At 42.6% G+C, this 26,469-nt stretch overlaps 1 protein-coding gene and 1 long non-coding RNA gene across 3 annotated transcripts in view; both read left to right on the top strand.

Moving 5' to 3' along the window:
* Positions 1–24,316, top strand: part of col4a1 (collagen, type IV, alpha 1) — a 39,710-nt gene extending 15,394 nt beyond the window's left edge. The window contains exons 2-52 of one of the 2 annotated variants that reach the window (XM_037789937.1): positions 4,216–4,269; positions 6,630–6,719; positions 6,901–6,945; positions 7,058–7,102; positions 7,675–7,737; positions 7,824–7,877; positions 8,176–8,202; positions 8,321–8,395; positions 8,502–8,564; positions 8,800–8,835; positions 8,947–8,985; positions 9,805–9,900; positions 10,014–10,049; positions 10,167–10,226; positions 10,336–10,371; positions 10,469–10,513; positions 10,626–10,658; positions 11,789–11,849; positions 11,959–11,994; positions 12,113–12,259; positions 12,418–12,501; positions 13,252–13,335; positions 13,562–13,632; positions 13,752–13,943; positions 14,086–14,254; positions 14,427–14,519; positions 14,763–14,867; positions 14,963–15,060; positions 15,488–15,638; positions 15,764–15,877; positions 16,190–16,357; positions 16,861–16,950; positions 17,071–17,223; positions 17,335–17,433; positions 17,641–17,730; positions 17,976–18,115; positions 18,520–18,646; positions 18,779–18,859; positions 18,997–19,095; positions 19,451–19,501; positions 19,584–19,769; positions 19,931–20,064; positions 20,183–20,255; positions 20,409–20,480; positions 20,660–20,788; positions 20,897–20,995; positions 21,077–21,289; positions 21,400–21,577; positions 21,677–21,791; positions 22,152–22,324; positions 23,344–24,316. In XM_037789937.1, the coding sequence (XP_037645865.1) occupies positions 4,216–4,269; positions 6,630–6,719; positions 6,901–6,945; positions 7,058–7,102; positions 7,675–7,737; positions 7,824–7,877; positions 8,176–8,202; positions 8,321–8,395; positions 8,502–8,564; positions 8,800–8,835; positions 8,947–8,985; positions 9,805–9,900; positions 10,014–10,049; positions 10,167–10,226; positions 10,336–10,371; positions 10,469–10,513; positions 10,626–10,658; positions 11,789–11,849; positions 11,959–11,994; positions 12,113–12,259; positions 12,418–12,501; positions 13,252–13,335; positions 13,562–13,632; positions 13,752–13,943; positions 14,086–14,254; positions 14,427–14,519; positions 14,763–14,867; positions 14,963–15,060; positions 15,488–15,638; positions 15,764–15,877; positions 16,190–16,357; positions 16,861–16,950; positions 17,071–17,223; positions 17,335–17,433; positions 17,641–17,730; positions 17,976–18,115; positions 18,520–18,646; positions 18,779–18,859; positions 18,997–19,095; positions 19,451–19,501; positions 19,584–19,769; positions 19,931–20,064; positions 20,183–20,255; positions 20,409–20,480; positions 20,660–20,788; positions 20,897–20,995; positions 21,077–21,289; positions 21,400–21,577; positions 21,677–21,791; positions 22,152–22,324; positions 23,344–23,425 (4,854 nt within the window). In that variant the 3' untranslated portion in view covers positions 23,426–24,316. Of the gene's footprint in view, positions 1–4,215; positions 4,270–6,629; positions 6,720–6,900; positions 6,946–7,057; positions 7,103–7,674; positions 7,738–7,823; positions 7,878–8,175; positions 8,203–8,320; positions 8,396–8,501; positions 8,565–8,799; positions 8,836–8,946; positions 8,986–9,804; positions 9,901–10,013; positions 10,050–10,166; positions 10,227–10,335; positions 10,372–10,468; positions 10,514–10,625; positions 10,659–11,788; positions 11,850–11,958; positions 11,995–12,112; positions 12,260–12,417; positions 12,502–13,251; positions 13,336–13,561; positions 13,633–13,751; positions 13,944–14,085; positions 14,255–14,426; positions 14,520–14,762; positions 14,868–14,962; positions 15,061–15,487; positions 15,639–15,763; positions 15,878–16,189; positions 16,358–16,860; positions 16,951–17,070; positions 17,224–17,334; positions 17,434–17,640; positions 17,731–17,975; positions 18,116–18,519; positions 18,647–18,778; positions 18,860–18,996; positions 19,096–19,450; positions 19,502–19,583; positions 19,770–19,930; positions 20,065–20,182; positions 20,256–20,408; positions 20,481–20,659; positions 20,789–20,896; positions 20,996–21,076; positions 21,290–21,399; positions 21,578–21,676; positions 21,811–21,881; positions 22,094–22,151; positions 22,325–23,343 lie in introns of those variants that run through there. The other variant, XM_037789938.1, reaches the window with a different exon arrangement.
* Positions 24,317–25,369: 1,053 nt separating this feature from the next.
* On the top strand, positions 25,370–25,839 carry LOC119499727. Its single transcript, XR_005209434.1, has 2 exons — positions 25,370–25,406; positions 25,572–25,839. It is a non-coding gene; the product is annotated as an uncharacterized LOC119499727 (long non-coding RNA).
* The last annotated feature ends 630 nt before the right edge of the window (positions 25,840–26,469 follow it).

The raw sequence follows: 26,469 nt of genomic DNA, 5'->3' as shown, positions 1-26,469 counted from the left end.
CTACAGAAAATAGACCTTGTGGTGAGTTTGTTTTGTCAGTTAAAGTAGTGTATATCCTTTATTTATCTCCAGTAGGGTGAGGTCAATGACTACACTAAATTGAAATAACTTCATTAGAGATTTATAATCCATACAAACTATTCTGTAACAGGCTGCGCCTGCCTCAGCAACGATGGTGCTGCTCTATATGGTTCTTTTTAGGATCTGTATGCAACAGTTCTATACACTCACCGTTTATATTAAGAGTGAATGTTAAGGGATCTCTGGACTGGCCTCTCTTGCTAGATAGTTGAGACTTGTAATCTCGAGAGTAAACATTACTCATCACTTCCTTCTCCTGGGCTCATCTCAGCACTGGACCTATGTATCTAATGATGTCAGACATATCAAGCTAGTGTTGTTGAAACATCAGGCCTTTTGGGATGAGGCTTGAACTGATGTAACCTCCAGCACCTGTGACACATAACACCAAGCACTGAGATACATCGGTCTACATTATGAACGTGCCTCTGTGTACCATGCCACAGATCTCTCTAGTCACACTCACCCCATCCTCCTCCTCTGTTGGAATTTTTATGCTTTCTATCTCCGATTCAGTCAAAGCAAACCTTCAGGTCTGTGTTTCCCTGCCAGCTCCAGCCACAGTAAACAATCACAAACACACTGTCATATACACACAATCATGATGAGGCACTGTTTTTGCGCAGCGCCCAGGCAACGTAAACACTCTGCCAGCACAAGTCACACGTTGAAATTTTCACACGTTGAGACAGCCAGGCCAGCCATCCAGACCTAGGAATGACATAAACACTTGTCCAGAAACACGTGAGGCCGTCTGCTGCAGAGCTTTGCTGGATTTGATACGGTTTCCCGGGAGCTCAGTGACTCACCAGCCACTGTATATTCACACAGTGGACATTAACACTCATCACTGCAGAATCTCAGGCTGCTGCTCACTGTGTTTGATCTGTGGAGGATCAGGCTGTTTGGGGAGAGTAACGTCATCTTCATCTCCTCTATTTCTCACAATCTGACGCTCACATGTGGACACCACACACTAGGTAGTCTGGACCACAATGTAAAAATATTCCATTACAAGTAAATATACAGCATTTAAAATATTTTTAAATAAATGACGTATTCAAAGTAATAAGTAAAAGTACTCATTTTGAGTTTTTTCTTTGTTATGTTACTACAGTATATCAAGGAGGAGCTAAATAGCTATTTTATTTAGGTCTAAAACAATGCATCATATTTTATTGGCTCAATATAGAAAGTAAAATATGAATAGGTAAAGTAAGTAGTATACATAGCTATGAATAAGGGATGCCCCAACTTTTTATCTCCAGATACAGATACCCAAACTCAGGGAAACCGAGTTTGCTCTTCTGTTTTACAATTTAAAAATTTACATAACACTACCTCACTGCGAGGAACTGATGGGGATCATTTCAATTAAGGTAACATACTGCATTACTCAACTTCTTAAGTAGAGACAAGCATCCACCATCATACTTTTTAGGCTTATTCATACAGTATATTATTCAAGACAGTTTATAAGATGTGTTTTTACAGTTTAATGCATCAAAAATGCTTAAAATTCCTTTTCCTTTTCAGATAAACTATGTCGAGTTAGGTTTTGGTAACGCCAGCTAACCATGAATGGCATTGTCTGCACTGTTTTACAGTAAAAACCTACCACTACCTTCACATTAATGCATTTATTGTAAAGCTCATGCAGGAAGTGATGAATATCAATAGCAGCTTTATGAATTAGAATTAGCTAACTGCAGCAAATGAATAAAGCAGAACAGAAAAATGTATTTGATGCGTGCTGGTCCGTTTTAAGGTCAGTATATACTGACCTTGGACTGGAAAATATCCCTCTGACATGTAGTGAAGTAGAAGTAGCATAAAATGAAAGGACTCAAGTACCTATACCAAAGGACAAGTACCTCAAAGTTTTACAGTACTTGAGTAAATGTACTTTATGTTCCACATCTGTCTGTAAGTTTTTTTCATCTGTGTAAACTGGTAAGGCTGTATCATCCACCACGATGTAGGCCTTTAGAAATGGTATTTATGCCAGATAATCAGACCTCTCATCATTCGATACACCCAGGGATCTGTAAGATAAGATCATTTTAAGATCCCTTTTCCCTGCAAAGCCCAGATACCACATCAGACAGACATCCACTCATTAGCAAGATGCTCTTTTTGTGCAGATGTCAGCTGGGTCTTTGTGCCATCTCTAACATCTGGTGTTTGGGTTCATGGCGGTGCGTAACGGACGTAGAAGGAAAACAAACAGGAGAAATCAGAGCTACACCACTTTGATCTACCTGCAGATTACTGAGCCGTGTTTGGAGACTCAGCAGTATAGACACCACAGGGTGGTGACTCTTCATCACACACGAGCGCACATAGCGTCTTCATTGTCGTGCGTGTCGGTCTGAGGCTCGGGTCATGAACATGCAGGAATGTCTGCTCAGCTAAGTTGCATCTTGAAGAAGATGGAGAGTTTTCAGACAGAGAAAAAATACACAGAGACAGAGAGCAACAGGTGACTGAGAGAATACTTGAGCAGCTGTGGTTTACTTGAGTGGTGCTGACAATATGCAAGTGTGTTCCCTCATTGCATTAGCGTGCCTGAACTCCTTGGTGAATTGTAAAGAAAGAAAAGAAAAGAATCATGTTAATCCAGCACCAGGAGCTCTTATTGCTGCGTGCCAGCAGGTTTAAGTAATATAATAAAACACACATGTTTCACTCTGAGAGTTAATTTTCATTTTCCTCTGTTTATCTTGTGACACTAATCTGATCTGAAGCAGGTGTTCCTGGAGTTTTCTTTAAGTGGCATAACAGAAATGAATCCTGTGAAAAAAAAAACATTTAAGGAACCACAGGTGGAGAGGTGAGATGGAGAGAGAGCAGGACTGGGAAATGTAGCAGGCCACACATGTGTTATATACTGCAAATGGAGGAGAACAAGTGCACTCGGACAGGGTGGGGGCAGTTGGGGCTGAAGGTCCTGAGAGTGAGGTCTGTTTTCCGTGGTTTCCCATGACTTTAGAGCCACATATTGATTCAGTTATCAGGTATGTTGGAGAGGATTGCGTGTAAGAAGGAATATGTTTGAGACTTGGACAGGATACGGAGTTATAGAAAATGTAGAATTAAGTATGAGATGTCTAGGTTTAGAAAGATGGATCATGATGTATTTATTTGTTGTGTGTGTGAGAACGAGAACGAGACGGAGATAAATATTTGTGGGTAGTGTGTGTAGCTGTGCGCTCTCTGCCCAAGCCTGCAGAGCCTGTCCAAAGCCCTGACAGGCTTTTTGGCTGGACGCCTTGCACGTGAGTCTAGCAACAGCTGGGTGATGGAGGGAGGAGAGCGAGGAGAGGAGCAGTGGAAGAAAGAGCTAGGGCAGTGCAGGCCAGTTCCCAGGCTCCATCCTCTGGAGACCCCAGAGGAGAGGAAGCAGGGTGGGGTGAGGGGGGACTGGACTGGAAGGGCCGAGACCAGCTGCATTGCATGTAGTTCAGTTCTACAAAGCTAATCAGTGATGCTCCATGTGGCTTTAAAGTAACCTGATTACAGGAAACAAAATTTTTCTTTATCGTTAACATCATCAAAACAATTAAAGCTGCTATAGTTCATATTTTTATATTGGCAATGGATCAAGAAGTGTATATGAAGGTTGTGAACGAGGTTGCTTGAAGTGACAAACCTACAGAGAATCACCACCACCACTCTCTTTACGGAGCGTTTTAGCACCTTTCAGCTCATTGTTTTGGTTTTACTGTCAGCAACTTAGCTGTTTTGGTTCACTCTCCGCAAAAAGCTCTATAAACCAACCAATCATCTGATAGATAGATCAGCCGGCTTGCATGTAAACATTGCAGACATCTGTCTGGCCGCTCACTGTTGTGATTTACAGTGTCAGTTGGGATATCTATGAGCCATCTGACAGGACACTAACATGCAAGAAAACAATGAAAAGATTGATGTTTTACACATCTGATGGGTGAAATCAAGTGACCTTCAGCAGATGTCTGTTATACCGTCCAGCTGGCTAACACTGTTTTCATTTTTTGCTGTACTCCCCACGTTCATTATTTTCTTGTTTAGTCAAACACACATGTGCTCTTTTAGATTGTTTTGTCTTCCAAGGGATGGATCATTTATTTTTATGTTTCTCTTCATCCTCAGGGCTGCGGTACATCATGTGGAAAATGTGACTGCAGTGGTGTTAAAGGAGCAAAGGTGAGATTTTCATTTGTTTGTCAATCAATCCTTGCACATTCTTTTCATGTATTTGATATCAGGCCATCATGTTAGTTTGCGGTTGATGTAAAGTGCTTTTTAAGTTTATAGCAGGCCAAAGCAGCCGTGACAGTGGGTCCTATGTTTTGACTAATGGGGTCAGCTCAGTAGGACAGACTGGAGCTGGGCCTGGGTGGATGGGGCTCAGTCACGGAGCAGAGACCAGGACGGGAACAAAGATCAGTTTGAATTAGAGCATGTCCGCACACACAGCTGGGCTGAAGGCCTTATTCCCATCAGAGGGAGGCTCTCAGATACAGATGTACAAGCGGTGGGGACACTAGCCGTGAACTGGCCATGAGTCTCTGAGCTGTCAGCACTCTAGATGTACTCTGCATGAATGTTAATCACTGACCTGAAACATGAAAAGTTGGGATTAACTGACTTGAACAACAGTAGTTTTGCTGTAACTACTTTTTTTTCTCTAAAGATGCTTACTTAGACAATCTGTTTTGTTGTAGTTAATGATTGAAAAACTAAAATATAAATAATAGCCCCGAACGTACAAACCAAACACTGGCTCTAGAGCGCTTTTTTACGATAACTGAAGGCCACCGTAGTTGGCCAACACATTTGTGAAACTGCAGTAACGTGAGCTGCAGAGTGCAAAACCGTGATACCGCCAGCCACCGTCTGACTTCCGTTGCTCCTAAAGTAGTGTTATTATGGTAAGGATGACCTCTGAGTGAGGCGAGCGGCGTTACCACGGCTTCGCACTCGGCGGCTCACGTTATCACAGTCTTGAAAGGGAGGAGTGAGCGGAGGGGTACTCGGTTGGTTGCAATCTGCAACCACGCCACTAGATGCTGCCAAATCCTACACACTGTACCTTTAAGATTAAAATAAAGAAAAACTCACTCTTTGGTTGAACTAGTCAGAACCAGTATGGAACCTGTAACGAGGGGTCACAATGTAGACATTGCTTCGTTTTATGCTTACACAAGCAAAGCAAGTTGGGAACCACTGCTTTAAAGTTGATTTATTTTTTACTGCAGCTCCTTCTGTTTCAGTGTAGCTGTTTGAGTGTACATGTGCATTATAGGTTCAGTTCTATCAGACGACCGCAGAGTGTTATCTGTCCTCTTAGTGCAACCGTCTGGCCTTTTATGGCTCATTCTGAAGGCAACAGTAGCCAAACATTCAGCTCCCCCGAAAACAACAGATGTACTGACTGTGTTCAATGGAGCTCGGCCAATCCACTGTGGATTCAAAGCACTTCTGTGTTTTGAAAGTTTCTGAAAGGCCCCAAACAGACTTCCTATAATCATGTGAGCTGTATTTCCAATGATATCACTTCATTGTGTCGAACAACAGGAGTTGCCATGGTAACCCTATTGATGATTCCCATGGTTCAAAATGGGAGTCAGATGTGTTGTGGCCAGGGGATGGAAATCGATCCAAAAGGTTTCAGTACACATGACTCTCTCATGCTTGGCAGCTCAGAAAGGGTTGTGGATTACTGGAGCAAAGCAACGCTGCCATCTAGTGGCAGATAGTGTAAACAACGTTCAGTCAGTTTTGAGTCACTGCAATGGACACAGATGACGCAGACATGTTGTGACTAATATTGTTTTTTATTGTTTCCTTTTTAACATTGTGCATAAAAAAGAATCAAAAACAATAGTCTAAATTACGAAGTCAAATGCAATTAAGTCAATTTTTTAAGTAAAAATATGTGCTTATGATTGGACTAAATTGAACTTCATGTACTCTATGTAAACTTGAAGAGCAGAAGAAAGAATGAAAATTTATTTTTTAAGTTTGCTTTGATATGGACACAAACAAGAACATTCATGAAAATTGTGTTTTCCAATTTAAGTTATTTTTTATGACAATTTAAAGGGACTGTTTGTAACTTTTTAAGCGTATAAATGTACACATGCTCGCATATGCACGCTCGCGTGTGGTCGGCGTCCCCGCTCCTCTGCCTGCTTGCCTTCACTCAGACAGCGCGCCGGTTCTCGCGTACTCGCTCCACCTCTAGACGTGAACGTGCGCTCACTCCACACTGCAGAAGAGTTAGTTTAGCTCTGAGAATATCTAGTGAATGTACAGTGGACGTTTGTGCAGAAATAACTGCTGCAGCTCCTCCAGACCAACAGAGGTTTTCTGTGTCTTGTGAAGTGACGGGACTCTTCAGAGAGAAACGTTATCGTCTCGTTACCGACCGGGTGCCGGTGTCTTGTATGATAAATCATAAAATGTCTTAAAATCTGTTTTAAAAACAGGCTAAATCTAATGTCAGTTAATATAAAGAGTTGCATCATTGTATCATTAACCTGACGGTCTGTGCTTCACAGGGTGAGCGTGGATTTCCTGGTCTTCAAGGTAATATGGGATTTCCAGGGATGCAGGGACCTGAAGGTCCATCAGGACCAATCGGCCCCAAGGTCAGTAAACACACACATACACACATACACACATTCAAATTAATAACCTAACCTGACCTAATTTCCCCCAGGCCACACATGTAGCAATGTGAACTGATTTTATACCCACAGATCAACTATTAAAATTAAGAAAACATTTTTTCTCTATTATGATGATCATGATGTAATTTGTTAATTTTAGGGAGGTCTGGGTGAACCTGGAGCTACTGGACTGAAAGGAGTGCGGGTAAGTTACTAACCATCATAATTATGATATACAGTATGATATCTTATATGAGACAGACAGGTATTGTATTGAGTCATGAGACAGTAATGCTGATATGGTTGTCATCTTGCAGGGCCCTGCTGGTCTGCCAGGTTTCCCAGGAAACCCAGGACTACCGGTAAGTTCCTTTGATCCGTCTCACATCCTGCAACAATCCAGTAAATTCACCCCATAACAATAAGAATGTTAATTACCCACTTAAAAAGTAAATATATTTTCGTTAGCTTAGAATGAGCTCTTCGGGTCCTCTTCACAGAGTCCTCCATGTTGCTCCGCCATGTTTCTACAGTAGCCCAGAATGGACAAACCAAACACTGGCTCTAGAGAGAGGCTTTCACGTTTTTACGTTACCTGAAGTCCACCATAGTTCTCCGACACGCTTGTGAAACTGTGGTACCGCCAGCTACCATCTGACTTCCATTGCTCTTTAAGCAGTGTTATTACAGTAAGGATGGCCTCTGAGCGAGGAGAACGGTGTTACCACGGTTTTGCACTCGGCGGCTCATGTTACCGCAGCCTTGGAAAGAGAGGAGTGAGCGGAGGGGTACTCAGTTAGCTGCAATCTGCAACCACACCACTAGATGCCGCCAAATCCTACACGCTGTACCTTTTAAGTAGACTGGGCAGGAAGCTGCAGAGACTTTGTCACTCTAACTGCAAAATTGTCTATTTGTGCACTCCCGCTCTTAGGGCATCAATGGAAATGACGGCCCACCAGGTTCATCAGGTATCCCAGGATGCAATGGGACTAAAGTAAGCCACTTCTAAGAGTTCTACTGTGTTTCCAAGCAGATTTGTTCACGCTTGTGCGTCCTGACTGTGTTGTGTGTATGTTTCAGGGAGACAGAGGGAGAGATGGCACTCCTGGTTTTGGCGGACTTCAAGGACCTCCTGTAAGCAACCTTGACTCGCATGACAACCAACCACCACCCCACTGACCAGCACGCATTTCAGTTATTGCCACTGTCCTGTGGAACAAATATAAAAAACATCTGAATTTCAATAAGAGCTGTTTTTATACTGACTGGCATCCATTTTTGGGAATGCAGTAAACAACTGAAGTTAAAACATCACAACCATAAGATGTCTACATGACATAGCAATACGTTTTCAATCTCAAATGAAAATATTCATCCTGACAGAATAATATGCTATATGTATAGATATGTTACTACTGTTGTCTCTTCTCAGGGCATCCCAGGAATTCATGGAATGAAGGTCAGCTGAAATTTATGCAGTGTTAACATTTAATATGTAAATAAGTATATGCCATGTTTAAGTAGGATGAGATGCGTGTGTTCTACCAAACCATTTATTTTTGTTTTGTCTCCTACAGGGTGACCCTGGTGGTGTGATCGGGATTATTCCCCTGAAAGGAGACAGCGGATTCCCTGGCACACCTGGATTACCTGTACGTTGTGTGTGTTATAGAAAAAAAAGAGACAAACTGATGCAATGTTATCTGAATTTTCATGTAAATCCAAGTTCTTCTCCACACACACATCTTTCTCACACAGGGAACAAGTGGACCTTCTGGACCTTCTGGACCTCCAGGACCTTCAGGCTATCAAGGACCCAAAGTGAGTTACTCCTACAGTGACAGACTATTAATCATCCTACAGAGTCAGTGGTCAACTTTATGAGCTATAGAATATTGATTATACAGAGCCACATGATTAACATTAAATATAACACCTATCTGTACTGGGGAGAAATTAAAAAGTATAATCTGTGTAGATTTTTAAACTTGGCAGATACTGTTGGATGATTTGTTTATCAGATAGATACAGTACTAACTGAATAATCGTTTGACAGGGTGACGCTGGCCTACCTGGGCCTCCTGGAGAAGTGGTAAGACTAATCATATATCAAGATTTTATAATTTTAAAACAAAATCCATCATTCTCTGACTTTATCACGAGGCTGAGATGTCATAGAAACTTCGTTTTTACTCCCCTGCAGGGTGACAAACTGGCCTTTGTGAGTGAGAAAGGAGATAAGGTGAGAATTTTAGTTTTCTATGTGTTGTCTGCAAAAAAAATCTACATTTCTTATATGAAATTGATCTGTGGAGGTAGCGGGAGCTCTTTACAGTTCTGTAATAAAACAGTTAGAATGGGGTAATATCTTTCTTACCACGTGTGTTTTCAGGTTAATTGCAAGTAATGTTTTAATGGTATTGTCTTAAAACAAAAGAGTATGAATATCGGCATTAGTTTCTGATAAGAAACTAGAGAGATTATGAATGTATTACACTGATATTAGAGGGAGTGTAGTTATACGCATTTTGAGAAAACAGCCTTTAAAGATATGTATTGTAAAATTCCATATTTGGTAAGAATAGGGTAACAAATACAGTAGATACCACCTTGAAACTTCCCCAGTTGATTACTTACATCAAGTCTTTTTTTGTATTCCAATTTTTCTGGAATTTTGTATTTAAATATGCAAATTAGGCATTATTTTGGTGATTTTAGGAGATATCTACAGATGCAAATAGACAATGTAAAATAGCCCAAACTCTCAAAATTGACCAGTTCATGCAAAACGATGGTTTTGCCAAGGGTGTCTCGTCTTAAACCTAACAAATTCAGCATTTTGTTATTGTCCTGTGAAAACCACGCATTCCCAAAATGTCAACTTTTCATGAGCTAAGAATAACATTCCTGTTTTCAGATTTGTGGCAATGCATTTTTCATATACTTTGTTTTCACTGGATGATTTGCGTTTTTAATTTAAATTTGTGACTAATAATGCATCGTTCTTGTGAAAATATATTTGGCTGTGGCTGTTGTTGTGATTATTGCGGCCTATCTGCAGGGTGATCCAGGATTTCGTGGCCCACCCGGCCCTCCTGGACCTCCACCACAGGGAGTGGCAGGAACTCCCGCCACAGAGTACATACCTGGACCTCAGGTACTCGCTCAGCACATGAAAAACTGAACAGTTCATAAATGTCTGTTTATATGTAAAAGATGAATTGGATTCTGTGTTATTTCCTGAATGTGTTTGTGTTTCTATTCCTAAAGGGTGACAGAGGAGTAACAGGAGACAAAGGAGACAAAGTTAGTATTTTGCTTTCAAATGTTGAGTTGTATGACTTACATTACTGCACACACAGGCTGCTTGTTATCTTTAAGTTCAACTTTCTACTCTTTTGAGATGCCTGATTTCCTTTGCAGGGCTATTGCACCCCGCATTTATTTGGTAACAAAGGTGAACCCGGCCCACTTGGACCAAGAGTAAGTAGCAACAATACGTCTTAATGGGATGGTGTAATGGTATAATAAATGAAGAAAAACCTTCAAGAGACAACAAAGCTAATCAAAGTGAGTGTTTCTGTAATTTTAGGGTAAATCTGGCAAGGATGGAGATGACGGGAAGAAGGTAACAATAACCTACTGTATTATCCACCCAACCGCCCAACTGTTGTTTGCTTTTATGTTGTGAAATATTTATCATTAGAGTACGTACATACTTACAGGGAGAAAAAGGCTTCCCTGGATCAACTGGATACACCGGTTCCCAGGTAACTAATGCACCTTTTATTTACTCTACACATATTCAAGACTTTAATTAAAAACTTCAGAGATCTTGGAGGTGTTATGGTCAGACATACTAAACCCTCCGTCTTGTTTCAGGGTGAAAAGGGAGAAAGAGGACCTCCAGGTTATGTAAGTGTTCTCTCTCTCTCTCTCTCTCTCTCTCTCTCTCTCTCTCTCTCTCTCTCTCTCTACTCACTCTTTTTTTGAATGACTATGACTGGTCTGAGAAAATTGCATCAAATTACATAACTTGACTCAGGCCTGTAACTTCTGTTGAGGACACCAAGGTAATGGTCTTGGTATTGACTCTGGAAAATATGGAGGATTTAACAATCTGAGGAGGAGTTTGCACACAAATTACTTTCAGCAGAAAAACTACAGATATACACACATTACATATTGTGTGTATGGTATAGTTTTTAGTTTTTAGGCCATAAATAATGGGTTAAATTAACATATAACTAAGGGATTCTGTATTTACATATCCTGGCAAAGTGGAGAAGTATTTAGACCATCATGTAAGGAGGTATAATTTACAGATACTATGACAGAACAGTTAAATAAATTCGTTTAGACTCCAGAATTCAGCATTTTTAACATCCTGGCTATATTGTCTTGAATTGAGTAATCTCGGGTTGAGCTTGAACTTTAACAGAATGCCTGCAACACAAAGCAGGGAGGATCCAACAAAAGACGCTACTGAGTTGCAGTATGGGAAATGTAGGATGTAGGAGAACTAAAAGAGGGACTTAAAGAGCAAGTTAACACACCCAAGTTTTGTTTTGGTTGACCGCCAGTATTTTAATTTCTCACCTTACTACAGTGATGTAGAAGTGACCTCCAGGGTGTTGCAGTACATTGTGACATCACTGTTGAGCAGGGTTAAAGGTGGGGCAATGAGTGAAACACTTTACTCTTTAAAGTCAGAATCTCTTTGCCTTTTCTACTTTGTTTTTGACCATTTTGTTAATCTGTCTCTTGAAGACCTCCGACTTTGTGGAAGAGTAATTCTAAATTGCTGATGTGCCCCTTCAAATTAGAGATAATGGCAAAATCTATTATAGTCTGTGAGACGCAGAGGGATGTAATCCGACCAAAGTGTAATTGTTTTCTTCGCAGTCTGCATTAGAAGGAGAGATGGCAGGTAAGAAGTTCAGCAGTCTACTGATCTGAGTTTAGGTAGATTGATGTAATACAATTTAAACATAATCTTAAACAATGACTATGCATTCTTAATCTTTGTAATTATATATTTTTAGGGTGATGGTGCCTCTGGCCCTCCTGGTCCTCGTGGTTTACCAGGGTTACAAGGAGAAAAAGGTAAAGTGAGGCCACTGTGTGCGGACACATACGCATAAACACCTACTTTGGATCAGTTCCCATGATATGATATATTTTCTTTCTTTTTTGGTTTCCTTTTAATCCACAGGTTATCATGGTCCTCAGGGAGAGGCAGGTCCACCAGGTACAATAACACAACATTTCAACATAATATAACAACGCTGCATTAAGGCTGCATATGTCATTCAGACACATGCTGACCGGATTAAAGCACTAACTGGCTTCCTTGACTTGTACTTCAGGCCGGCACATGGAAGGGCCTCGAGGAGAGAGGGGTCAGAAGGGAGACTTTGGTGAGAAAGGAGACAGGGGTTTAGAAGGAGAGTCTCTCGTTGGACCTCCAGGACAACCAGGGGCCAATGGACCACCTGGACCAGCTGGACCACCGAGTATGGCTTATCTTTGAATATCACAATCATTACAATAATTGACAACAAGGGACACCTACATAAAGTGTGTATCGATAAATATTTTAATAACGTAATGTGTGTGTGAATGTGTGTGTCGGATGCATGTGTTGTGTATGTGCTATGACATGGCCGCACAGTTGATTCTACTGACTGTGACATCCAGAAAGGAGGTCCTGGCCCACCTGGACCTCTAGGGTTACAAGGGGAACTGGGACAGAAAGGTAAGAATGACGACAATTAATGCTGATTAATACGAGTCATCAATAAATTAACTCATTACAATTCTCTGTTTCTCTATTTAAAGTGTAGTGATACCTTTGTGGACATTTACATACATTATATTTTTTGGCTGGACTGCAGAGGGCCAGCCCTACAAACACAAAAGTCTGTCGCTGAGTGACTGACTAAGTGATGAAGTTACACAATTGGTTGGCCGAGTGTTGGAGTTTGCTCATTGGCTGTTACTCTTTCAAAATGAAAAGGTGTTGAACAGTCCTTTATGCAAATGAGCCCATCCAGCGCAACGCATCCGGCTCACGAAACTTGGACCAAACTGTCAAACTAGGCAATCCAGTTCTAAAATGAAATAGCACAGCCTATTTCTCGCTTAAAATGTTTTCAGAAGTTTATTTTGGTGGCTTGTTTAGATGGAAGAACAGACAGTTTACGAGCAGGCCACCATGTTGTTTCCTGTTTGAAACAGCAAGCAGAAAACCAGGGACCAAATAACCAGGATTCCACGAGAGGGTACATCACCGTTTGAACGGCCCGTTGAGTGGAGCAGTGCGTCCCCTAGTGTCCTCGCCGGACCCGGTGGACATGTAGCACTGGATTTCACATTATTGACATGACCACTGACTACTTGTATAACAATTTAGCCACAAATTGACAGACTGACCATACACAGTCCAGCCATATACTCAGTTTTGACCGAGTCTTATTTTAATTGATGTGTCTGTGCCTCCTTTCAGGTGACAGAGGAGATACCTGTGTTGAATGTGAAGGTTCCGGCCCACCTGGATTAGCTGGCCCCGAGGGCCCTAAAGGAGAGCGAGGTGAGTGAACAGCGATCACATTCAAATCCACTGGGGCTATAAGCTAAATATGTGAGTATTTCTTTGGCCTTCTGAGTACTTCTGACCACAGCTGTTCACAGTTTTCACTGTCCAAACACAACCAATCGGATATTATCTTATTGCACCACCTTTTCCAGTGTATTGACACTCACTATGATGAGTATTGAAAGAGCTAAGCATGTAATTGTCCATTTTCACCTGGCAGGACCTCCTGGGCCAGTAGGAGGCAAGGGAGAAAAGGGTGGAAGTGGCAATCCTGGACAATCTGGAAGACCTGTGAGTAGAATAACGTCTGAAACACTTGGGACAAGATCTGAGCTGAATGTTTTCACAGTTTATCCTTCATTTCATTGCGGAAAATGGAGCAAAGATACATTTTTTCGACCTGTGTGCAGGGTTCTCAAGGTTTTCATGGCTTGACCGGAGCCCCTGGTGCTGTTGGTGAGCCAGGGGACATTTTTGCCTCTCCTGGTCTGAAGGGGGACAAAGGTCTGCCTGGTGTTTCTGGTTCCCCGGGGCAGCCGGGGTTGGATGGACAGCCAGGGAGAGATGGACACCCAGGTACACATGGCTTCAAAGGAGAACCGGTAAGTGTGTGTGTAGTTTGTTTGGTGAGGAAAACTATCAGGATATCAGGACAGCATGAGCTCCTTATAATTAAGTTTAAGAATTTATCATCAACCTTAAATCAAAGTAGATTGTACATTGCCTTTCTCTAATTGCTTTCAGGCCAAAGAGGGCATCAAGGGTGCGCGTGGACCGGATGGGGACCCCGGTCTTTCTGGGTCTCCGGGAGAGAGGGGTCCACCTGGCCTGCCAGGCTTTGGTCGACCAGGAGAGCACGGAGATAAGGGCAGTCCGGGAAGACCAGGCCTTCCTGGAACTCCTGGACCATCTGGTAGGCATGAGATGTACACAGAGAGAGACCTGCAGACACTCATAGAGTCAAAGAGAAGTTAAATCAAACTTTATCACAACCGCACATCTGAAACTCAGCAAACACACACTGATACTGCACACACACCTACTGTACATTAATGCATTGATAACATGTACTTTGTGTCTTCCAGGTACAAAAGGTGAGCCAGGTAAAGGTGTGAGCACTCCTGGACCTCAGGGAGTACCTGGGACACGCGGAGAACCTGGCGCACCTGGACTTCTAGGTGAGCAACACCATAGTCATCATGTTTTCATTTATACTCCTCTGCAAAAAAATCTGATTTGAAATTAGTCTCTTGAGGAGTAATCAGTGAACTTAATCTTGTCTTTGATCAATGGAATAACATCAACATTGGGGTGGAGGAGCAGAGTATCAGCATGTCATTACAAAATTGAGAAGATTCACATATATGTGAAGATTGTTGGTGATTGGTCCTGTCTACCAATCAATGTGTTATTGGTTGCAGGTGACAGAGGCCTGCAGGGAGACTCAGGGTTGCCAGGTTTCCCTGGACATAAGGGTGAACACGGACCACCTGGAATTGGATTTCCAGGCCTAACTGGTCAAAAAGGTAAGTTACTCTATGTTGACCCTATTCCTCTTGTAGACAGTCCTTGTACATGAACAGAACAAAACTCAAAGGAAATGTTTTGTCCGTGTTTCTAGGAACCAGTGGAATTCCAGGAGCTCCAGGATTACCAGGAGAGCCAGGACGACCAGGACAGAATGGCTTGACTGGACAATCTGGTACACCTGGACCAAAAGTGTGTATTTTTCTGAATACGTATTTTGAATGATAATTACATATAGATAGATATGTAGGTTTATGCTGCAACACACTATGGAAGTGACTCAACAAGCGACCTGAAACAGCCTGGATTGACGATGGGATGTTAGTGGTCTGTGCAACTTCTTAAAGCTTTGGTGTGGATGATATGTGTTTCTTTGGATGCTGCATTCAAATATGTATTTCGGGGGACTTGGTTGAGGAACGTTAGAGAATTTTAGACAAGTGCAACAGAGTGCATTACTCCACAGCTCTATTGTTATGATATGAAATTTAAATCCAACAACTAGAACAATACCATAATATATTTTATAGACATGATGAACTGGGAGATTTGAATGTCATGTAAAATCACTATTGCCAGAGCTGAGATGCAAATCAGTGCTTATTTCTATACTCTACAGGGTGAACCAGGGCGGGGTCTTCCAGGCCCAAAAGGTTCGCAGGGCCGCCCAGGAATTACTGGCTTCCAGGGAGACAAGGGTTCCTTTGGACTACCTGGTATTCCTGGACAAGAAGGCAACACAGGACAACCAGGACCTCAGGGAATCAAAGGTACTGCAAGACGCTTACAACAACTCTGGTGTGAAGCTTGGTTGGATTTAATCCATCCCTCAGAGTTAAAAGGCCCATCGTCTGTACCAAGTACAACATTGTTTTTCTTTGATCTTCAAAATTAGGTGAAGTGGGACCTCCAGGACCTGCTGGACTGGTTGGCTTTCCAGGTGCTCCAGGAAAAGGTTCCCCCGGAACTCCCGGACCACAAGGGCCAGCTGGAGAGCCTGGACCATACGGTGAGCACAAACTCAGCATCCAAACATTTTTCACAAAAGACATTTTGACATGTCCCTGAAGGAAAAGCACAGGTAAGTAAATAATAAGATTAATGGTGGCTTGATTCCATTTAGTTGCTTCAGTTTCAGGGTCCTGGTATTCTGCATGCATGGACACATGAATAGACACCAAATGGAACACAGCCTTTGTAACGTTATCAGTAACATCTGATAAGTCAACATGTCTGCTGTCAGGCTGTGAAGCTCACCTGACTGTCAATTGGTGTTGTGGAAGTCACTAATAATATATTTGTTTGTATGCATGTTTAACAGGTAGGGAAGGTGTAAAGGGAGAAAAGGGCTACCCAGGTGGTCCCGGTCTGGACATGCCGGGGCCTCAGGGAGAGAAGGGAACCCCTGGGTTCCCAGGAACCTCAGGTCCTAAAGGACTGCCTGGACAATCAGGTCTACCTGGCAGGGACGGACTGATTGGAAACCAAGGTGAGACTGACTAATGTGTGTTTTTTTTAATTTTTTTATTCAAATAAATAAAGGCCAGTCCTGAATACAATCAACATAATGTACTTTTCTACAGCATTAGTTTATTCAGTATAACAATGTAATTATCTTCACTATTTTGTTGCTCTGAGCTTCTATTTTTATTAGAAATACCTTTGTCACCTGAGGTCATTTCAATGCATCTACTTTGTCACTCTTTTGTTCAGTGTTAATATATTGTCAGTGAAACTCAACACTTCCTTTGCATGTTTCACATTAAAAGCCTTCCATGTAAGGGAGGGATTGTGCCCTTTGAGCTGTTCGGAGGCTTTTAATGTGAAACACCTGTGCAGGAAGTGTTCGGCAATCATTAGCTTAGTGCCGAATGGAAGAACAGTACTGGGGAGGCTGTATTGGGTTATTCTTTTAGATAATTGACTCCTATCTTTTTAATCTCTTGTTCATTTACTATGATACCATTATGTATGTCTGTGTTTGTTTACCAGGTACTAAAGGTGAAATGGGGGTCATAGGGACTCCGGGAGTACCAGGATTTCCTGGACCACCTGGTATAGCTGGATCTTCTGGACTGAGAGGTGAGGAAAACCAAATTGTGAAAACTATTTATAATCCTTTCTTCAGTCCACGCTTTTCAGGTTTTTTTTAAAGATTTATTAGCCGCAATAACAATTTCTCTTCTCCACCTTCTCTCTCAGGTGATCCTGGTATTACTGGACCAAGAGGTAATATTGGAGAGCCTGGACGTAAAGGAGAAAGGGGAGATCAGGGTCTTCAGGGACCTCCTGGGAACATGACCAAAGATTTAATGATTCACATGAAGGGGGACAAAGGAGACATCGGAAACATAGGTATAAAACAACATACTGGCCTGAATAAGAGCATATGCGTCAATCTCCAAGTCCATTGGTGATTTAGTATATTGACCCATAGTTTAAGAAATATCTAAATTTTCCTATCAGGTATGCCTGGGATCACTGGAGAGAAGGGCCACCGTGGAATTGCTGGTAACCCTGGAATGCCCGGCAAAGATGGAGAGCCTGGATTACAAGGACAACCAGGTGACCACCTGAACAGCAGCCTGAAATGTGTTAAATTCCTTTATAGGATTATTTAAACCATGTAGACTTAATGTGCTAATCATTTCTGTTTGTCCTATTCATTTAATGTAACTCTTATTTTAGTCAATTCTCTGCACTTGCTTCATCACCTGATGAAAATGGAGGGAAAACACATGTACATTTTTCAATGTCACCAATTTGTTTCAGGTGGGAAAGGAGACCCTGGTTATCCTGGAGATCCTGGCAGTATGGGACCACCCGGACAGAAGGGCAATATAGGAGAGATGGGAATACCAGGTGAGATCGCACAAATAAAACAAACAAAATATATCATGGAAATGTCAACCAGTGAGAGTGTGTTTGCAACATGCATTATGTGTATTACAAACATGACATTTTGTCCTGCAAAGACAGGAATGTAAACAGATGTACTGAGAATATTTCAAGCAATGGAAACCTACATTTCACATTAAATTAAGAGAGACACTCTGTCAATGCAAGTTAAATGCAACTCTTGCTTGTTTGTGTGTGTGTTTGTGCAGGAGTGGGTGGTCCAAAGGGTGGTAAAGGAGATACTGGTACACCGGGACATCATGGATTCAGAGGCACAGACGGACAGAAAGGGGACAAGGGAGCAATTGGTGACCCAGGTATTGGGCTCCCAGGACTTCCAGGAGAAAAGGTAATCCACTGGCTATAACACTTATTATTGTTATATAACACTAGTTCTATGTAAATAGGCAGAAACTTCTACAGAGCTTGACTGCTCATCTTGTGTGCATTGAACATTGGTAGTTGGAGCGCTTGCAAGGCTTGGGTGGCCATGAAACTCCCAGTTAAATAATCCGTACAAAAGATAAAACACTATCTGGTAAAAGCCAAATAGCCACTACAAGTTCTAATGTAACAACACCTATGGATAGATTTAAAATATAGAGAATAAATAATGTAAACTGGCGCCCAACAGAGATGGAAATGGAATCGTTTTTTGTTTTAATGTCATATATATATGGTCTTTCCACGTTCAATTTGATCCTCTCAACAATCAACTTTACTGCATTCCCCTCCCCACTTCTACTCTCACAGGGTCAGATAGGCCAGCCAGGATTCCCAGGAACACCAGGAGAGAGGGGTGCGACGGGTCATGAGGGTATGCCCGGCCAGCCAGGACTGCAAGGAATCAAGGGAGATAAAGGACTCATCGGGTATTCAGGTTAGATTTCAGTCTGTGTTATTGCATTCATCCTATTTGTCCACAACACTAGATATAGTAATCATACATGTCGTTATTCCATTTGAGTTCTCACTGAGGTGTGTGTGTGTGTGTGTGTGTGTGTGTGTACAGGTCAGCAAGGTAGACCAGGCGAGAAGGGTACCCCTGGGCTTTCGGGATCTGCAGGAGAATCTGGTCGTGACGGTCGGCCTGGTAAGTAACAGGATTATTTATCAGCTAGTCAGACAAAAGGCCACAGCCTTAATCTTGTGAGATCAGTTTTTGTTCTGTTGTGCCTATGCCATCCTGGCAAACAGTAACAAAAAGTGTGGAAACTTGTTCCCTTTCAGGCGAAGGCGGCTTGCAGGGACCTCCAGGTGTTCCCGGAGAGAAGGGAGATCCCGGAGTAGATGGCATCCCTGGATTGTCAGGCGAGAGAGGAGACCCAGGTTAGTATCAGAGGAGTTGGGAAGAGACTACACGGCAAGAATTTGGTTCTTGTTTGCTGTCGCAGTGCAATGAGCTTCTCAGCCTGATATATCCCACAGCGTCACTTAAATTAACCTTCACCTAAACTCTAACAACCACTGTATGCACATTTTACTGGAAGACACAAACTCTTGTTTGAGTAGTCAAACGCTGCCCATCAGCTACACCCATCAGTGTCTACACCAAATATAGTGACAACTGATAACTGCAGACACAGGGCAGGTATAGGTCTTTTTCTTAGGCGGACCCCTCACTACCAATCCAAAAATGACAGAGACTGCCTGTAATGCATTTTTTATCTGTCCTTCCCTACAGGTCAAGCTGGCCGAGGTTTCTCTGGACCACCTGGAGTGCTTGGAGGCAAAGGTTGGAGCCCCTCCATCACTGATTCATATAATCCCTCAGCCAAACAGAGTTTCATCATGTGGTATTCTCTCTCCCTCTCCAGGTGACAAAGGTAGTCCTGGCTTCCCTGGCACTCCAGGTAATCCAGGTGTCTCTGGTATCAAAGGCGACAAGGGACTTCCAGGCTCACATGGACCCCAGGGTGAGACAGGAGAGAGGGGGACCCCAGGTTTCTCTCTGGAGGGCCCTAAGGGAGAGAGGGGAGAAACAGGACAACCCGGGGAAGCAGGTATGCCACATGACAGGCCAGCGAGTTATTACATGTATGAGAACTTGTCACCTAAATGTAGTACAGTATAGACTAGAGCCACTGTTACGAAAAGCGAAAAGTGTTTTGAATAGAAATACATTGTGTGTTGTATTATGTCTTTTCTTCTCTTTATCAAACAGGATCCACAGGAGGACCAGGACCCTCTGGTGTGAATGGCAGAGACGGCCAAAAGGGAGACAAAGGAAACCAGGGTCCTCCTGGATTTCAGGGGGAGTCGGGACATAAGGGTGACCCTGGAGTTTCTGGGTTTCCTGTACGTCTTGAGGCAGTTTTCCATGACTTTTTTACTGTACATATACTGTTATACGCTAGTTCATGTGCATGTCAGTACTGCCTTAATGCTATTTTGTGTGTGTGTGTGTGTATTACAGGGACCATCTGGCCTTCCAGGTATTGATGGACTGCAAGGAGAGAGGGGATTACAGGGTGTCCCTGGCTTCCCAGGTGAGTACATACATTGCAATAGTCTATGACTGTGTGTGTGTTTGCGTTCTTTTGTGAAAGACAGCGTGTATTATTTTACAGAAATATGAAAAGAAAGATGTGTTTTTTTCCCCATTAGTGACAATTAAAATACACTATTTTTGCAAACTCTAGGTACAAGGGGGACTTTTGGGGACGCCGGATTCAAAGGAGAACTTGGAGACAGAGGATACCAAGGAGAAAAGGGTAAAAAAGGAGGGGAAACCCTTCAGTGTGTTAATATTCAAAACTATCAAGACTGTCATTACAATATTGAGTCAGTGCTTAGTCATGTCTCTGGTAATATTTTAACTTCACCTCCATAAACTGCTACAAATAAAAATGAGCAACTGGAAAATGTTGTACTAAGAGATTGTATATTTCAGGCAATGAAGGCCCCCCTGGTCCCCCCGGCCCCAGCACCTTCATCAAAGGAGATATGGGGTTCCCAGGGATGAATGGCTTACCGGGACCCCAGGGGCCATCTGGGCTACCTGGACAGAAAGGACACCAAGGTGACATTTTGCTTAAAATTGTGTAATCCACTGTGATCCAACAATTTTCTCCTGCTCACTTGTCCTCCGCATCCAATTTTCTTCATCATTTGTGTTATTTTCTCTCAGGTGTGACGGGTATTTCAGGGCCAAAAGGTGAAGATGGCCTTCCTGGATATCACGGTCAGCCTGGATCCAAAGGAGATACTGGCCTGCCAGGGCCACATGGTGAGAGAGGCACACAGGGATGAAAGGTAAGAACTGCTGTGTCGTCACTGTCATTACTCATCAATTACTCCATGGTTTCAGGACCCAGAGGACACCCTGGCCCCCCAGGACCTGACGGTGTTCCAGGTCAAGTGGGTCACCCTGGCCCCTCCTCCATGGATCACGGGTTCCTGGTAACCCGTCACAGCCAAACGGTGGAGGTTCCACACTGTCCCGAGGGGACCTCGCTCATATATGACGGCTACTCGTTGCTCTACGTGCAAGGCAACGAACGCTCCCACGGACAGGACTTAGGTGAGAAAAATAACATGAGAAAGAAAGAATAGAAGAAAGAAGTTAGATGGAGAAAAAGAGGAGGGAAGCACAAAGGGTTTGTGTTTGAATTACACGTTTCTGTGTTTTAGGTACGGCGGGCAGCTGTCTAAGGAAGTTCAGCCCCATGCCCTTCCTGTTCTGTAATATTAACAACGTGTGCAACTTTGCCTCCCGAAACGACTACTCCTACTGGCTCACTTCCCCTGAGCCCATGCCCATGAGCATGGCACCCATCACTGGTGAAGGCATCAAACCCTTCATCAGCAGGTATGTCAGCATTTCTATCCATACTGTTCTGTTTTAGGTATATATGACATTCATTTGACCCTCACATACTGTGCTCCTTTCGTATGTGTGTGTGGACAGGTGTTCTGTGTGTGAAGCCCCAGCCATGGTGATAGCCATTCACAGTCAGACCATCATGATCCCATCATGCCCTCGAGGCTGGGACTCTCTGTGGATTGGCTACTCCTTTGTCATGGTGAGACAAACAGGATCAGGTCTCAAGAATACATTCAGTTCTTCCTTACACCACTGATATGCCAACCAAGCCAAACTTGTGACGATTCAGGAAAATCTGGGAGGCGTTTTCCAGTGACTTTTGTTGCATTTTTATTTATTTATTTTTTTGTCCTGGAAGTAAAATTAAGCAGAGCTGCTCGTACATATTATGATCATCTAGATTTAAAGTGTATGTGGAAGACCCCCCCTCCCAAAAGTACTCTTTTTGCATTTACACATGCACAACTTTCAGAAATCAAACAATAACCATCTTCAAAATGTGCTTAATCTGGTCAATGAGTGAGTGTGTCATGAGTTTTCATTGTGTGTGTTTGTGCAGCACACCAGTGCTGGTGCTGAAGGATCGGGCCAGGCTCTGGCCTCTCCTGGTTCCTGCCTGGAGGAATTCCGCAGTGCTCCATTCATCGAGTGTCACGGTCGTGGAACCTGCAACTACTACGCCAACTCCTACAGCTTTTGGCTCGCCACCATTGAAGACAATGAGATGTTTACGTAAGACAGAAACACTCAGACGTATTTCTTGATAGAAAATTTTGTTTTTGCTGACCTCAAGTGGTAACTTTTCACCTTGCTGCAGTGATGTACAAGTGTACTTCCAGGCAATGTATCCTCAAACAACGGTTCATGCGGTTTGTACGTTTTCCTACGAAGATCCAGCAACATGTGTCAATTTCCGCTCGTTACAGGCACATACAGTCATTTCAAAATCAACTTCTGTCTTCACAGGAAACATCTTGGTTAGGCGGCAAAATTACTCGGTTAGGTTTAGGAAAAGATCGTGGTTTGGGTTAAAATAACTACACTTGAAATACTTGGTTAGGCTTAGGCAACAAAAGTACTTAGTTAAGATTAGGAAAGTGGAGTTATTAAAGTACGGAAGTTACGGGACAATATGTCGATGTTTGAGTTAAAATAACTACAGAAGTGATGTAACTTATGTACTTAAGATACGTGACCAAAACTACTGAGTTAGGTTTAGGAAAAGATTGTGATTTAGGTAAAATAACTCCGGAAGTGGCGAAAGTTATGTACGGACGTTATGTGACTAAGAAATCAACGTTGACTTCTGGTTTCACACACAATATTAACACTGGTTTCCTGGGCTAAAGTCAGGTGTTTTTTGACCCACTCATCCATGCCGACCTCCTCCATATACAGCGTTTGTTGCTCTTTATACTTCCTGTTTCTCATTTACGTGAATTACATACCAATTGATTTTTTGGATATATACGAATTACAGTGCATTACTTTTCATAATTATAGCTACGAACAGTGTGTGAGAACACATCACCATGACATCACTGTTGGGTGTGGTTTCAGGTGCATCAGAGCACACTTTGACTACACCAACCACACCCTTCAGTGATGCTGTAGGTGTTCAGAGCTAAAAAAAAAAAAAAAAAAAGGCAGAGGCGGCAGTGAAACATTGCTTTTTAGTCTGGTGCTTTTTAGTCTTTTAGCTTGGTAATAAAAGTGGACTTCTGATGTTTTTTCTCTCCATCTATTTCCAGGAAACCTGTCCCCACAACGCTAAAAGCAGGCAGTCTCCGAACACACATAAGCCGCTGTCAGGTGTGCATGAAGAGGACATAAACCCCAACACCAGAGGCCTCCTTCCTAACCTGCGAGCAAAACGCTGACGTCCTCGTCTTGGCTTAACTTGCTGTTTTCAAACGATGGTGCTATTTCCCTGCATGTGTGAGAGGAGAGGGACAGAGATGTGGTTTGCAAAACAGCCAGAGATTGAACCTTACAAACCAGAACAACGGAGACCAAGCGGCCTTTTGCTCCATGCAGAACACAACATGATCACAACATGTCTCTAAAGAATCGCACCCAGTTTACCGCTGCACTGAGTACATGCCCCCGAAACTGGTAAACTGGTGTTCATTTTGTGTGAGTCAGGTGCTATTCAATCTTACTTATCTGCCTTATTCCATTTTGTTTGTTTTTCTTCTCCCTACCAGTGCCACAGCATTCAAAGATATAGCCTTGTTTTATTATAGATTTTAACTTGTTTAAACATACTAATGTAGAGGATGGGAGTTACCACTGGTTACAGACGCTTGTCATTTGCTAATTCACCGTAATCTTGCCAACACATACATATATATACCAATCACTCTGTTGTAAATATAATGCATTCCTCTCTAACATAGTCCATACTCTCCTCAGGTTATTATTGAAATACTTTGTGTGTTATTAAGTCCATTTTTATTTATAAGATTTATGAGAATATGTTGGACTTGTATCTGAGATTCCATAGATCCAAAAACAGTGTTTCAATGTCTGACAATTGGCGCCTTATTAACATACAAAACAGCACTGAAAGAGCATTGGCGTGTATGTGTGTGCGTGTGTGTGAGTGTACATATATGAATGGATTAGAGCTGCTTAGAAGTGGTGTGTGTTTTGTGACGTCTGCATATATATTGTTGTTGACATAATCCAAAACAGATGCACAAAAAGAAATAGACCAAAAAACAAAACCTATATCTTTCCTCCGTCAGAACTTTGTGTACAACAGCTTGTGTTTTAAAGGATTTACTCTTCTCACATTACGTGAACCAAATGTTTCTGATCCCAAAGAAATGCACATGTATATATACTTACGCATAACATGTACTTGCTAGTTTGCTCGCGTACTTGACTGTTCCGGTTTGTGAATTACTTTTGTTAAATCTGTTGATTTAACGCAAAATTAAGAGTGAAGGGTCGTCACGTCATTGTTGTACATCAGAGTCAAGCACAGACAGATGAGGAGGACTGTGTTTAGAAGTATCTATGCAAGTTGAGATGCTTTAAGTAAGGGATAATGAACAGCGAGCCAGTCATTGTTGTGAAAGAATCCCCGACAGGGCGATGCCGCACGGTCTCTCATCGCCCTGAAGGGGATTCTTTCACAACAATGACCCGCTAGCTGTACATTATCCCACTTATTACACGGATACTTACTTAAGAAATCAATATTTTGACACAAAAACGGTCCGCCAGAGTCCGACATCAGAGCTGCGCCCATAGCAACGGTGTGTTATACATGGCAACGGTCACGGTGTAATACAAAAATTACAGACTGCAGAACGCCGTGATTGACCAATCAGAATCGAGTATTCAACACAGCCGTGTAATAAAAGGTCTTAACATAGGTTTGTGTTTATCCCCCTAAAGAGGACCTATTATGTTTTTGTACTTTTTCCCTTTCCTTTAGTGTGTTTTGTAATTTTTGTATGCATGTAAAGCCCAAAGTCCACGCCAAAAGGAGTTACTCTCCCCCACAGAAACACTGCTCCTGAACTGCCTGAAACGCCTCAATTGAAGTCCCGCCTTCTCTTCTGTAACGTGGTGATGTCACCAAGTAACACATTTGCATAATACCTAGTGGCTAGTTTGGCACGCCCTAAAACAAAGCTAGTTAGAGTGGAGCTGGAGCGGAGTCCGAAGAGTTTGGTTCGGTTAACTAATCACAACAGAGTGGGCCAGCTGACCAATCAGAGCAGACCGGGCTTTCGGGAGAGGAGGAGCTCAAACAGAGCGTTTCAGACAGAGGGTGAAAAGAGGTGCTGCAGCACAGCCGGTATGAGAAAAATAAAGCGTTTTTTGAACATTAAAGCAAAAACCCAAAATACAAGTCTGCATCTGAAAATAAGCACAATAGGTCCTCTTTAGTTTACAGTATTTGGAGATACCCTAAGACTTAGTCAATAGGAGGAAGGCCTTTTGGACCCCAGACATTTCTGAGTACCTTTCAGAGCTATTTAAGGATGCAAGCTATTTCTACTGTTAAAGTTACAGCAGTTACTCTACGCTGACCGTAACCTGTTTTTGTTTGTGTCGTGTGCTTGGTTGTGATGAAATGCTCCATGAAGTATAGACAGTATCAGTAGTGTTAACACACTTGATTACAGTGGGAATAATCTTAACTAATAAACAAACAGAACAGAACCTAAACATTTTATATTTTCCCGGATTCCCGGTGTAATTCCTGCAATAAAGACATTTGTAGAACATTCTTCTCAATTTATAATAATAGGTGCTATTTTTCCCTTTTGGTTTGTATGTTTCAAATGTGACGGGAAGATTTCTAATACTTCAAAAAGACCACAAGGGGGAAGCACCAGCACCCTTTGTAGGTAAGTTGCTGATGATTCATGATCTCAAAGCTCTCCATTCATGTGGTTCACAAGCTTTCAGTGTTTTTTTTTTATTTACTGCCACTGGCTATTATCCCAACAAGAGGCAGCAAAAGCTGACCTCAAATTCTTGAACCCTAATTTAAGTGCAGCCTCTGCACCAACACTTCCATGGCGCGATGCAGCCGATACCTCAGCACTTCTGCCAGGACTGTGGCCAACAAACCCGTTCACCCCATGATAACACAAACAGATCGATACGCTCCGCAGAGTACCAGATAACCCCGCCTTTCATCTCCACTCTCGTCTTTCATCTATTACCGGAATCCTATCCCTCGTTTCCTCTCTTGTCACCAGACAGACAAACACAGTCCTTGACCCCTGGCTATCTTCGTAAACATGTCTAACAAGGCCTTGACCTCTGACCGGCGAGTGCAAGGTCACTCAGGTGGGAGTCACGCTAGATGCCCATACAACACCAAAAGGCCAAATGGTCAAATGACAGGT

Source organism: Sebastes umbrosus, chromosome 13 (assembly GCF_015220745.1).
Source record: "Sebastes umbrosus isolate fSebUmb1 chromosome 13, fSebUmb1.pri, whole genome shotgun sequence".
NCBI lineage: Eukaryota > Metazoa > Chordata > Actinopteri > Perciformes > Sebastidae > Sebastes > Sebastes umbrosus.
This window is presented reverse-complemented; position numbering and strand designations above follow the sequence as displayed.